Here is a 12,659-nt window from a genome sequence, read left to right as displayed (position 1 = left end):
CACTTTGCACAAGTCACATTTATTCAGAGGATTCAGCTTCCTTGTTTCCTCCAGATGTATGTGAAATGTGAAGACGAGGGACAGTGAAGTGGCTGCTGATTGGCTGCAAGGTTCTCATAACATAAAAATATCATTTGAGTCTCAGAAGAGGCAGTGCCGACACTGCTGAAACAGCGACGGCATGGAAGGCGAGTATAAATGTTAGCATTTTACAAAGGAGGAAACGGGGATTGAGAAAAGGATATAAGAGTAGTGGACAAACCCTTTAATGCTTTTTTTCATGTTGAAAAAAATACCATGATGCCCTATAGGAGTATTTTCCCATTACAATCAATAGGACGCTAATTAGAACATTATTTAAGTGGAATTTGATGCAGAATCAGCTACAAAATATTTGACAAAAAATGTGTAAAAATTCCCTAAAGGAAGGGCTTATACTTTTCTTCTGCTGTATCCACTTTTGGCTTTAACTACTATGATCCCCACCAAGCCTCAGAATAAAACAAATTGCTTTCATTGCCCCTTCACAAGTATCCCAGCGCACAACACAAGAGTTACCAGAGCCCAATTCACCTGAAAGGAGCCTTATGACCGTACTATGCACAGAGGGAGGTCCAAGTGCGCAGGGAGAATTCAAAAGAGGCCTCCCAGGATGGAGTCCAGAGGACAGAACCGCATGGAACATAATGTTCCAGCATTACCATACTATTATATAATTGGAACAGCCATTTCAGTGGAAATTCTACAACTAAAGCTATAGCTCAAATTGGAAACTCTGGCTGCAACACAGGTTGTGAGGCTAAAGTTCCCTGCATATCACTGCATAATGGAAGTGATTGGGGTTACAAGATACACTGACAACCAATTCACAAGAAATCCAACTGATTTGGAGTTTTTACAACTTACATGTCAGAATGCAATGCGACCCCGTTCACTGGCATTAGACACCATATAGCAATCTATGGTGCGTCACCTGTGTTGCAGCCAGAGTACCCATATAGCCCCCGCCTAAGCTTAGGTGAAGTGCAGACGATGAGTTGTTGTTGGTAGATATTGTTCATGAGAATTAATAAGTTCAAGTAAATTGGATGGAATTTACAGCAGTCTCCGGCCAAGTGCGCTTCATTTTTATGCAGTGTAAACTGAAATGCGGTGCATCTTTCAAATCTGCAACATGTCACTTTCTCTTGCGGGTACACTTATGAGTTTTATGTGTGGATTGTCCTCATGGACTTGCATCAGAAGCAGCAAACCCACAGGTAAAAAAAAAAAAAAAACCCGTAATCCGCACCTGACTGAATCAAAGTTTTGTCAAAGGCAAATACCAAGAAGTGTCAAAAACAAAGCAGCTTTATTTATATCATAACAAAACAAAAAGACAAAAAAAGTCAAAAACAAAATAAAAACGCATGAAAAAATGCAAGTCTGTAACATCACAATATCACTAAATGTTCAACGTGGCAACTTACTGTTAAAAGTAGGAGCACTCACTTTAACTGAGGAAATCCGTAGCCGTACATGCTCTATTGGCGGCCAAACCTGCCTGGCTGTTACTTTGATTACAATTCATTGGTATGTGTCGCAGACAATAGTTTTTCATTCCTGACCGTTAATTCTCCTTTACGGGCCCCTACACACAGTCCTATGTACATTCACATCAGCTAAAAAGTCTATTTCCTAGTAAAATGCTGACCCCCGGGCAGACTTCTAGCAAAAAGAAAACCTGACCCTGACATTATATGTGCCCCAGGGGTAATGTTACCTGGTGCATCAATGAAAAGGAAACAAGGTCTAATAAAACCGGGATAAACATAGCAGTGTAAGAAAAATGAATGTCAAATAGTTACAGTGTCAGTGGCATGGATGCCTGAGCCTTTACAAGCAGCAAGGGGACAATTACAGATCAGAATCGGACAGGACAAGTAATAAATACACATGTGCCGGAGTGTCAGAGCCGCAGCTATGTGACCCGTACATAGAGGAATGACAATCCGTCCCTGTCCTCCAGACATATTATAGACTGCAAAGCAGGTTTTCTTGCTAATAAGTAGCACAGCCCAGGGAAGCGGTGAACTCTCGAAGTAGAGCAGAAAATTGGAAAGACACATTCACAAGTCTATCCATGAGTCCTGTCCTCGCTCGCACTGAGATATCTTGCCATCAGAGTAATTCATTTGACACACACTCTCCCCTGCAGCTGACTCTTACCAGTCTTTAGTAAAAGATGGGTTTCTTCCTTGCAGTTAACAACTTATCATCTGCTGCCTATTTCAATTCTGCCATTCTTCCAAGTCCCTTTTCCCTGCCTAATGCAATTATTCTATAAGAGAAGAAATAAAAGAAAACTGCAAGAAGACAAAAAGAAGCCAAAGGATTAATTCAGGTTACCGATACCTCCTGAAAAGACTGAGCATATTGAAATGTATTTTTTTCCTCCGTCTTGGTGGACTGAGATGGCCCGAGGCCGTGTTTTGTGGCGCGTTTCATCTCACCATGCTATCATGATTTCAGCACACAATTTAACGCTGGCACAGAGCCAATTCTTTTTCTTTACCCCCTATACTTTCAATCAGTTAAAAAAATATTACACATTGAACTGCATTTTTGGAGGCAAAACGGCAGAATATAATACTATAGGATTATTATAGATATTCCTTTAATCTAAGGCCTCTTTCACACATTAGTTTTTTGCAATCAGTCACAATCCGTTTTGTGACTGATGCAACAAATCCGTCGCAGATTGTGGAAAAACTGATGCGACAGATCCTGTAAAAAAACGGATCTGTCATACCAAAGGTTAATTACTATTAAAAACCTACATGAGCACATGAGAGGAGCGGGTCTGAAAGATTTTCGTGTAAATGATTTTACACCTCATCTGAGCATGCTCAGTTGAAAAAAAAACCGATCCGTCGCCAGAATCAGTCAATTGACGGATTGCGACAGATCCTGCGCCCATAGGCTTCTATTATAACAAACTACAGACGCCAACGGATCAGTCGCGTTTTTTTTTTTTGACGCAGACAAAAAAACGTTCATGTGGACATCGGCTCCATCGCCCGTACAAACATTTTACGACTGATCCGTCGCACGACGGATGAAACGTGAGGCCACCCGTCGCAATCCGTCACTAATACAAATCAATGAGTAAAAAACGGATCCAGCGCTGGATCCGTTTTTTTTTTCACAAAACGACGGATTGCGACTGATGGCTAAAAACTGATGTGTGAAACGGGCCTAATATATAAAAGGTGTGTGTCCACTAAAGCAGTCCGCACTGTCGCATTTACAATCCAAAATTTTGCACAGACACCTCAATTGACTAAGGCAAAGTCATAGACTATGTTTTGAGGGGAAACCTTAACGCCACGCTTTGCAGTTATTCACCAAAAAAAAAACATTTACTTACTGTTTAGACGTATGAGGTAATATATTGGCTGTTTTGACAGCCTGGATATTTATCAGGTAGCCTATAGCAACCAATCACAGCTCTGCCTCTATTTTGCTACAGATCATTAATAGGAGCTATGATTGTTTGTTATAGGAAATGAAGGACATTCTTAGTATAAGACAGCTTATGTGACAGTTAAAATGATTTCAGTGATGAGTGGGAGAGAGAGAGTGAGACATAGCGAGAGTGGAAGAGAGGGAGAGAGAAAGAGAGGGAGTGAGGAAGAGTGGGAGTGAGGAAGAGTGGGAGTGAGGAAGAGTGGGAGTGAGGAAGAGTGGGAGTGAGGAAGAGTGGGAGTGAGGAAGAGTGGGAGTGAGGAAGAGTGGGAGTGAGGAAGAGTGGGAGTGAGGAAGAGTGGGAGTGAGGAAGAGTGGGAGTGAGGAAGAGTGGGAGTGAGGAAGAGTGGGAGTGAGGAAGAGTGGGAGTGAGGAAGAGTGGGAGTGAGGAAGAGTGGGAGTGAGGAAGAGTGGGAGTGAGGAAGAGTGGGAGTGAGGAAGAGTGGGAGTGAGGAAGAGTGGGAGTGAGGAAGAGTGGGAGTGAGGAAGAGTGGGAGTGAGGAAGAGTGGGAGTGAGGAAGAGTGGGAGTGAGGAAGAGTGGGAGTGAGGAAGAGTGGGAGTGAGGAAGAGTGGGAGTGAGGAAGAGTGGGAGTGAGGAAGAGTGGGAGTGAGGAAGAGTGGGAGTGAGGGAGAGAGGGAGAAAGAGAGAGGGAGAGTGGGAGAGAGAGTAGGAGCGTGGGCAAGGAAGAGTGGGAGAGACGAAGGGTGGGAGAGACGAAGGGTGGGAGAGACGAAGGGTGGGAGAGACGAAGGGTGGGAGAGACGAAGGGTGGGAGAGACGAAGGGTGGGAGAGACGAAGGGTGGGAGAGACGAAGGGTGGGAGAGACGAAGGGTGGGAGAGACGTAGGGTGGGAGAGACGTAGGGTGGGAGAGACGTAGGGTGGGAGAGACGTAGGGTGGGAGAGACGTAGGGTGGGAGAGACGTAGGGTGGGAGAGACGAAGGGTGGGAGAGACGAAGGGTGGGAGAGGCGAAGGGTGGGAGAGGCGAAGGGTGGGAGAGGCGTAGGGTGGGAGAGGCGAAGGGTGGGCGAGGCGAAGGGTGGGCGAGACGAAGGGTGGGCGAGACGAAGGGTGGGCGAGACGAAGGGTGGGCGAGACGAAGGGTGGGCGAGACGAAGGGTGGGCGAGACTAAGAGTGGGCGAGACTAAGAGTGGGCGAGACTAAGAGTGGGCGAGACTAAGAGTGGGCGAGAGGAAGTGAGAAAGAGAGACTTCGTTACTATCCCGGGCAATGCTGGGTGCTACAGCTAGTATCTAATAAACAGAATGAAACAAATAACTAACAAGTGTTTAGCAATTTTTTAAACATTTTAGCCTACAAGCCAGAATACAGATTCTGCACTACGCTGACAATATGGCGATCTGACGACTTGCAGATACTGACATTCTAGAAGTTGAGTTTGATTTTCACTTTTAAGACTTTTTTTAATTATATGTAATACAAGGAAAAAAAAACAACAATTGAGCGCTTCATGTTCAGCTGTAGGTAAATAATGAATGCACTACACCTAAATGTATAAAACACTCTCAATAATTACTGGTGTCTCCACAAGAGACATTAACACTACAGAGAAAAGGAGACAATTATATGGCGTTATTAATGTACACAACAAATGTTGACTAGCTGCTCAATAAATTTCCAGTGCGGAGAAATGTAATTACTTGTAAGCACTATCAGTATGCAGGTATTGTGTACAGGTCAACAATTACTAAACAAGTTAATTTCCTAATTGCTTGAGCCTTGTCAGCTCGCACAATTTACGCAGGTATGGTAGGTGCAATATACTGTAAATTCTGCAGTTATTGCCCGTCACCAATATTTCACACTAAGCTGAACATGTTCTTATAACAGCTCGTAAATAAATGCAGCTAAGTGGATGCAGCTGCCACATAGAATAAAGAATGAGATACCGTGATCTGTGATCTTGCACGTTACTAAGTACAGCTCTCTCAGGCTTCGGCCTTCTTTTGCAATAACTTCTACACATCTGTGAAGAAAATGTAACAAAAATTAGAGGCATTAGGCTTTTACTTAAAATGGTTGTCCACTACTTTAACATTGATAACCTCTCCTAAGGTTACGCCATCAATGTGTGATCAGCCAGGGTCTGACTTGCAGCACCTCCGCCGATCGTCTAATCTTGGTGATGTCGGCGGTAGCAGGCAGCCGGAAAAGCTGAGATCCAGAGATGCCCCGTCAACTGATAGCGGCCGAGGCCGGGTACTGCACGTCTGCCTCCTATTGATGAGAATGGGAGGCAGATGTGCAGTACCCAGCTGCGGCCACTATCATAGACTGGGTATCTTCGAAACTGAGCATTTCCGACTGCCTGGTACCGCTGCCGACACCAAGAACAGATGGGGTGCGGGTGTCGGACCCCAGCCGATCAGACACTAATGACCTATCCTGAGGATAACCTTTTTAAGTGGTTCACAAACACCTTTACCCATAAAATAATTCTAGCCAACATAATTTTAACACCTCTTCCTTGGGAAGCTCCATTGTTATTCCTTCGGGAAATGTATGAAGAAATTGATAACTGGATATTATTATTCCACTTGTCACGGGATTTGTTGCTTTGCCTTCTTGTACTGCTCAATCAGTGCTGTATATGGACAAACGCTTTTAAAAAGCAATGAATGATAATGACCAGTTGGCCGTTTATTTATACTCTTGCAGGAAGAGTAAAAGAGGGACAAAATAATAAATATACTAAGGAAATTACTTTAGCTTTTATGCGCAACTGCAAAAAGCGGAAAAAAAGCATTTTAGGAGACGGGAGAATTGTATGTGAAACAACACCAATGATTATCACTACTTTTCCAACAAATAAATTTTACCGTATCCTACAAATGTCACACCCCAATGCCTGTCAGATAAATGGATTGGAAAAAGTGCTGCAATTTCCAAAAGAAAAGTTTTATGAGGCGCCTCTGATTTCCTGAGGTTACTGCTGCCCTGATTCTGATGTTCACAGAGTGCAGCAGCTCCTCCTGTGACTAATGCTCCTTCCCTTCTGATTAAAGGTTCCTTAGAGAAGGACTATCACTAATTATGGGGAACTCACCATCACTGACTACTACATAAAAATACAGAATCCCATCTTACTTTGACTTAAATACACAGATTTTAAGCTAACGATCATTTTTAAAATGGCATTGTTTGTTTGTTATGTTCTTACAGACTCTTGATTACCCCCTGAACATTCACCCTTGATATGGTCTGTGGATATAAATATTCAGAGGGGAGCTTTATCTAAAAAAAACACAAAAAAACACAAAAAAACACAAACACTTTTAAAATTCTCTTGACAGTAACAACTGATGGATTCTCTGTTAACTCATTGAGCAACCAGCAATGAACAGTTCAACACAGAGCTACAGTATGTAAGGCAAACTGTGCAAGGGTCAAATTGCACAAGCAAATGAGCTGGTGAGCCGGTATAGGATACGTGTGTGTAGCGCTGGTCTGCCGAATATCGTGCGGCAAGTAATTATGGAGATTACTGCTGGGAAGAGAGGGGCTGTCCTGGTGGTGCAGGAGCTGTAAAGAGTAAAGTAGGTATGATGATGACACTGCCCATAGGCTGGGGTTGAAGTGTTTGGCAAGAAGAGGATTTTGTACTGCTGGGGGGGTGGAAGGATGCACAGTCTTAGCCGCCCCTCTTCCACCCCCCAGCCGCACAAAGTCCTCTTCCTGCCAAACAGCTCTCGCATCACCAGGACAGCCCCTCTCTCTCCTGCAGTAATTTCTTTAATTACTTGCTGCAAAATATCCAACAGACCAGCACTGCACATAGGTATCTTATACAAGCACACCAGCTCATTGGCTTCTGCAAATTTATCCTTTAACTTAAACTACATTTTTCAGGCATTAACCATCAGTTCTGTTACCCCTTCATTTCCGCAGATGTCTCCCAGCCACATCGCTAGCGAGCAGCGATTCTTGCACCTAATTTTTTAGGCAACTGTAAGTTCTATCCCTTTAATTACTGCAGTTAGTTCCATTATCACCCACGGCTAATCCTTGATGCTCATTCTCTCCACAGGCCTTGTCTTTATTTGCCTACCCCGACCTTTCACACCATCCCCCTGGGACCTAGACCCTTCTACAAGCATTCTCTCTCACATACCATTGCAACACTTTAGGAGTATACCAGCGCAGTAGTACTTAGTTTTTTCTTCTTTCTCCTTCCTCACAGGCGCTACGTGGACCCTGCCGATTACTTGCAGCTCCATACCAGTGTCCCCACACAAGTACCCATATTCTTATCTGATAATCCAGTTTTTTTTAAAAGTCTACGTCAATTTTTTTAAAAAAATTCATTTATACAGTTTTTATACCACCTTTACCTTTATTAGCATTTTAGAAATAATAGACCCCCGAATAGTGAAGTATGGGGTCTACTGTGCGATTGATGGGGGTCTCAGGAACTGCCCCCCACTAATCAGCAGAAAATGTAAGTGCCTACTAAAAAAATAAAAAAAAAAACAGATTCAGAGTTTAGCTACTATTTAACGCTCAGGAACAGCCTGCACTCTATGAAAGCATTGAAATATTTTTTATATAAATTAATAAAAATAATGTAATAAATAACACAAACATATTTATTTTTTTCTATATTGTAATTCATTAATGCTTTAATGAATAGAAGATATTTAATACACTTTCGACTATACAAGAGGCTGCTGATAAGTCTTTGGGCTTTGTGATTTTTTTCTTTGTTTCTATAGTAATGATTGTTACATCACATGAAAGCCTTATTTGTCTAATATATGTTTCAAAATGTTGTGTTTGTTCCTTAAGGAACAGTGTTCTACGCACGCGGGAAAACCAAATGGCGGAATCTAATGCGATATTCACAGCAACTGAGAGCAAAGGGGTGATAAAAAAAAAAATTCTGCAAGGAAAGTCCACAAAGGATATTCATGGTGATATGTCGCAGACATTGGGGGATCAATGCCCTTCATATTCCACAGTTAAGAACTGGTTTGCCAAATTTAAAAAGGGCCACTTCAGCACAAATGATGAACATCCTGGACGACCGAAAGTGGTGGTTGTTCTGGAGATCGTCGATGCTGTGCACAACCTCATACTGTAGAATCGACGAATTTCAGCTAAAGCAATAACAGACATCATAGGGATTTCCCGTGCATGTGTTTGTGTCATTGTCCATGAACATTTGGACATAAGGAGCTATCTGCACAGATCAGCGAAGCATGTGAGCGAAAACTTCCCGGTCCATTTGTCAGCGTTTCCAGACTGATAAGAACTTCCTGGATCGACTGGCCACTATGGATGAGACCTGGATTTATTTGTATAACCCTGAAAACAAGGAGAAGTCAAAAGATTGTAGACACAGTGGTTCTCCTTGTCCAAAGAAGTTCAGGGTGCAAAAATCAGACACTAAAGTAATGGCGTCTGTGTTCTGGGATAAGGAGGGCATGCTGCTGGTGTACTACCTTCAAAAGGGTTCCACCATCAATGCAAGATATTACATTTAAGTTTTGGACCAATTGAAGGCAGCTCTTAAGGCCAAAAGGCGCGGCAAGCTGTCCAAAGGAATCTTGTTCCTGCAAGACAACAACTCCGCTCATACTGCAGAAGCGACCATGGCAAAACTGGCAGAGGTGGGCTTCCAGCCGGTTGACCACCCACCTTATTCACCAGATCTAGCTCCCTCCGACTATCATCTGTTTCCAAACATGAAGAAACACCTCAAGGGTGCCAAATTTCACACCACCATTTCTGATGCCATAGCTGCTACGGATGCCTGGCTTGAGGCACAACTGAAATCTTTCTTTTTGCTGGGCTTACAGAACTTGGAATACTGATGTAGGAAGTGTGTTGACATCAGTTGAGAGAATATTTGATAAATGTAAAGTTTCATCATCTCGTTTCGTTCTGGGTAAAGCCAAAGACTTATCAGCAGCCCTTCGTATACTGACTGAAGCAACCTGGAAATGAATCTGAAGCCTTGATCAGTATTTAACCTATATACAGTGTACGGATTAGTTGTAACTTACAGTTAATCCCGACATACAATAGAGCAATGTGCCGTCCAACTATTCCTTTCATACTAAAGTCTCAGTTATGAAACATATGGAACAATAAATTGCTCAGTTATTACTCTGATACATAACTCTCTCCTGACTCTCCGGAGAGCTGAAGATTTCACTGCCCAGAGTTTAGTTCTGCTCAGCAGCCACAAATAGAAAATAAAAGCCACATGTTTCATGTGCAATATAGATCATTCACAAAAAATGCAAACATGCACGGTATGTCTTCTGTAACATCTTTATGCCGGCATTAGAAATTAAAATTGGACACCGTGACAGGCAGAATATCTGCCCATTACTACTATGAGAAATGCTTCACTAGAATATACTGTATATGCTCTTGTATTGTCCTATAAAAATGCATTATTGGGGGGTATGTGTACATAGATTGCCCACGCTTTGCGTGTAAGCATGAATGAGCGTCTTAAAAAAACTTTTTTGCATGAAGTAAAAGTACATTTTAAAACACCAGGCTTTTTTTGTAGTTATTTTTTATTGGAATTTTTAGATCTATTCTATTTATTGTTTTTTCTATTTGCAATCATTTTTGTACAATATTTTGTTTCAGGTGTTTTTAAGCCCTAAAAAAAAAAGATCAGAACCAAGCCAAGAACATACTGAATTCAGATTAAAAAATAATGGAACTTTGGAATTATCCTCCTAAAAAATACCATTAAAATGTGACTACCAAAATTAACTGCTAGCAGCGCATGTTTTCATATCGCAAAACTGTCTTTAGAGTAAAGTCTGGCTACCCCACAAAGAACTCACACCATAAAAAAGGGTTGTTTTTGTGCATAAACATAGCCTTGGGCTCATTGTGACAAATGATTTTTCCATGTACACGAAAAACGGACTGTTTTTTTTATCAGAGTGTGGTCTCTGTCGTTTTTTTCTCCAACTTGGAGAAAAAAAACGTTTCTACAACCTTCTCCATTCTTGGAAAGAATAAAAATTGGATAAAAATGAACATGTCCCAGCAATTTTCCATAGATCGCAGTCCACAAAATTTGGACGTGTAAATGGCCCCATAGGCAATTATAGGAATGAGTGTTATTTGTGAAAAGCCCTGATAGAACATGCACAGAAATATCAGATGTCTGAACGAAGATCTAAACTAGTTGGCTATGATTAGCTTTCTACCAAAAACTGAAACAAACTTTTTCACTCACGCAGCTTAGATATATTACTAAACCAAACTGGCTTCAACATACTACTGGTTTACTGTTCAAAAATATCTAAAGTTGGATACTGAAGAAAGAAGTATGTATATATATATATATATACATACATACATTTAACCCTTTAGTGACGGAGCTAATTTTCACCTTAATGACCAGACCAAATTTTGCAATTCTGACCAGTGTCACTTCATGAGGTTATAACTCTGGAACGCTTCAACGGATCCCGGTGATTCTGAGATTGTTTTTTCGTCACATATTGGACTTCATGTTAGTACCAAATTTAGGACAATATTTTTTGTGTTTATTTATGAAAAAAATTGAATATTGGCAAAAATTTTGAAAATTTAGCAATTTTCAACTTTTGAATTTTTATACCGTTAAACCAGAGATTTCTGTGACACAAAATAGTTCATAAATAACATTTCCCACATGTCTACTTTACATCAGCACAATTTTGGAAACAAAATTTTTTTTCGTTAGGAAGTTAGAGGGGTTCAAAGTTTATCAGCAATTTCTCATTTTTACATCAAAATTTACAAAACCAGTTTTTTAGGGACCACATCACATTTGAAGTGACTTCAATAGGCCTAGATGACAGAAAATACCCAAAAGTGACACCATTCTAAAAACTGCACCCCCCAAAGTACTCAAAACCACATTCAAGAAGTTTATTAACCCTTCAGGTGCTTCACATGAACAAAAGCAATGTGGAATGAAAAAAAGCAAAAATTAAATTTTACCTAAAAATGTTGCTCTAACCCAAATTTATTCACTTTTAGAAGAAATAACACAACAAAATGGACCTCAAAACTTGTTCCCCACTTTCTTATGAGCGCGCCGATACCCCACATGTGGTCAGAAACCTCTGTTTGGACAAATGGGAGGGCTCGGAACAGAAGGAGCAATATTTGAATTTTGGAAAGCAAATTTGGCTGAAATAGATTGCGAGCACCATGTTGCATTTACAGGTCCGCTAAGATACCTAAACAGAAGAAATCCCTCACAAGTGACACCATTTTGGAAACTAGACCCCTCAAGGCTTCTATCTAGGGGTATAGTGAGCATTTTAGATCCACAGGTACTTCACAGATTTTGTTAACGTTACGTTGTCATATTGAAAATTTTAATAATTTTCTCAAAAATGTTGCTTTAGCATCAATTTTCTCACTTTTTCAAGAGGTAATTCCAAAAATTTGACCTCAAGGTTTGTTAACCACTTTTTTATGAGCGCGGTGATACCTCACATGTGGTCTGAAACCTTTGTTTGGACAAATGGGAGGGCTTGGAACGAAAGGAGCAATATTTGAATTTTAGAAAGGAAATTTGGCTGAAAAAGATTGCGGGCACCATGTCGCATTTGGAGGTCCCCTAAGGTACCTAAACAGCAGAAACCCCGCACAAGTGGCCCCATTTTGGAAACTAGGCCCCTCAAGGAATTTATCTAGATGTTTGGTGAGTACCCTGAACCCTCAGGTGCTTCACAGAATTTTATAACGTTGAGCCATGAAAAAAAATAAATAAAATTTTACCACAAAATTGTTATTTCAACCAGGTAGCTTTTTTTTTTACAAGAGTAAAAGGAAAAAATTCAGCATAACATTTATTGTGCAATTTCTCCTGAGTTTGGCGATACCTTATATGTGGTGGAAATCAACTGTTTGGGCGCATGGCAGGGCTCGGAAGGGAAGGAGTGCCATTTGACTGCAAAATTGGCTGGAATCAATAGCGGACGCCAGGTTGCATTTGGAGAGCCCCTGAGGTGCCTAAACAGTGGCGGTCCCCCACAAGTGACTTCATTCTGGAAACAAGACACCTCAAGGCTTTTATCAAGGTGTATAGTGAGCAGTTTGAATCCACGAGTACTTCACAGAATTTGATAAGCTTAGGTTGCCATATTGAAAATTT

The 12,659-nt window shown here is 41.3% G+C and overlaps 1 protein-coding gene across 1 annotated transcript in view; it reads right to left on the bottom strand.

The window, feature by feature from the left end:
- Positions 1-12,659, bottom strand: part of FBXL17 (F-box and leucine rich repeat protein 17) — a 976,700-nt gene that overhangs the window by 344,953 nt on the left and 619,088 nt on the right. The window contains exon 7 of the mRNA XM_075325027.1: positions 5,422-5,498. Within this exon, the coding sequence (XP_075181142.1) occupies positions 5,422-5,498 (77 nt within the window). The remainder of the gene's footprint in view (positions 1-5,421; positions 5,499-12,659) is intronic.

This window comes from Anomaloglossus baeobatrachus, chromosome 1 (assembly GCF_048569485.1).
Source record: "Anomaloglossus baeobatrachus isolate aAnoBae1 chromosome 1, aAnoBae1.hap1, whole genome shotgun sequence".
Classification (NCBI taxonomy): Eukaryota; Metazoa; Chordata; class Amphibia; order Anura; family Aromobatidae; genus Anomaloglossus; species Anomaloglossus baeobatrachus.
This window is presented reverse-complemented; position numbering and strand designations above follow the sequence as displayed.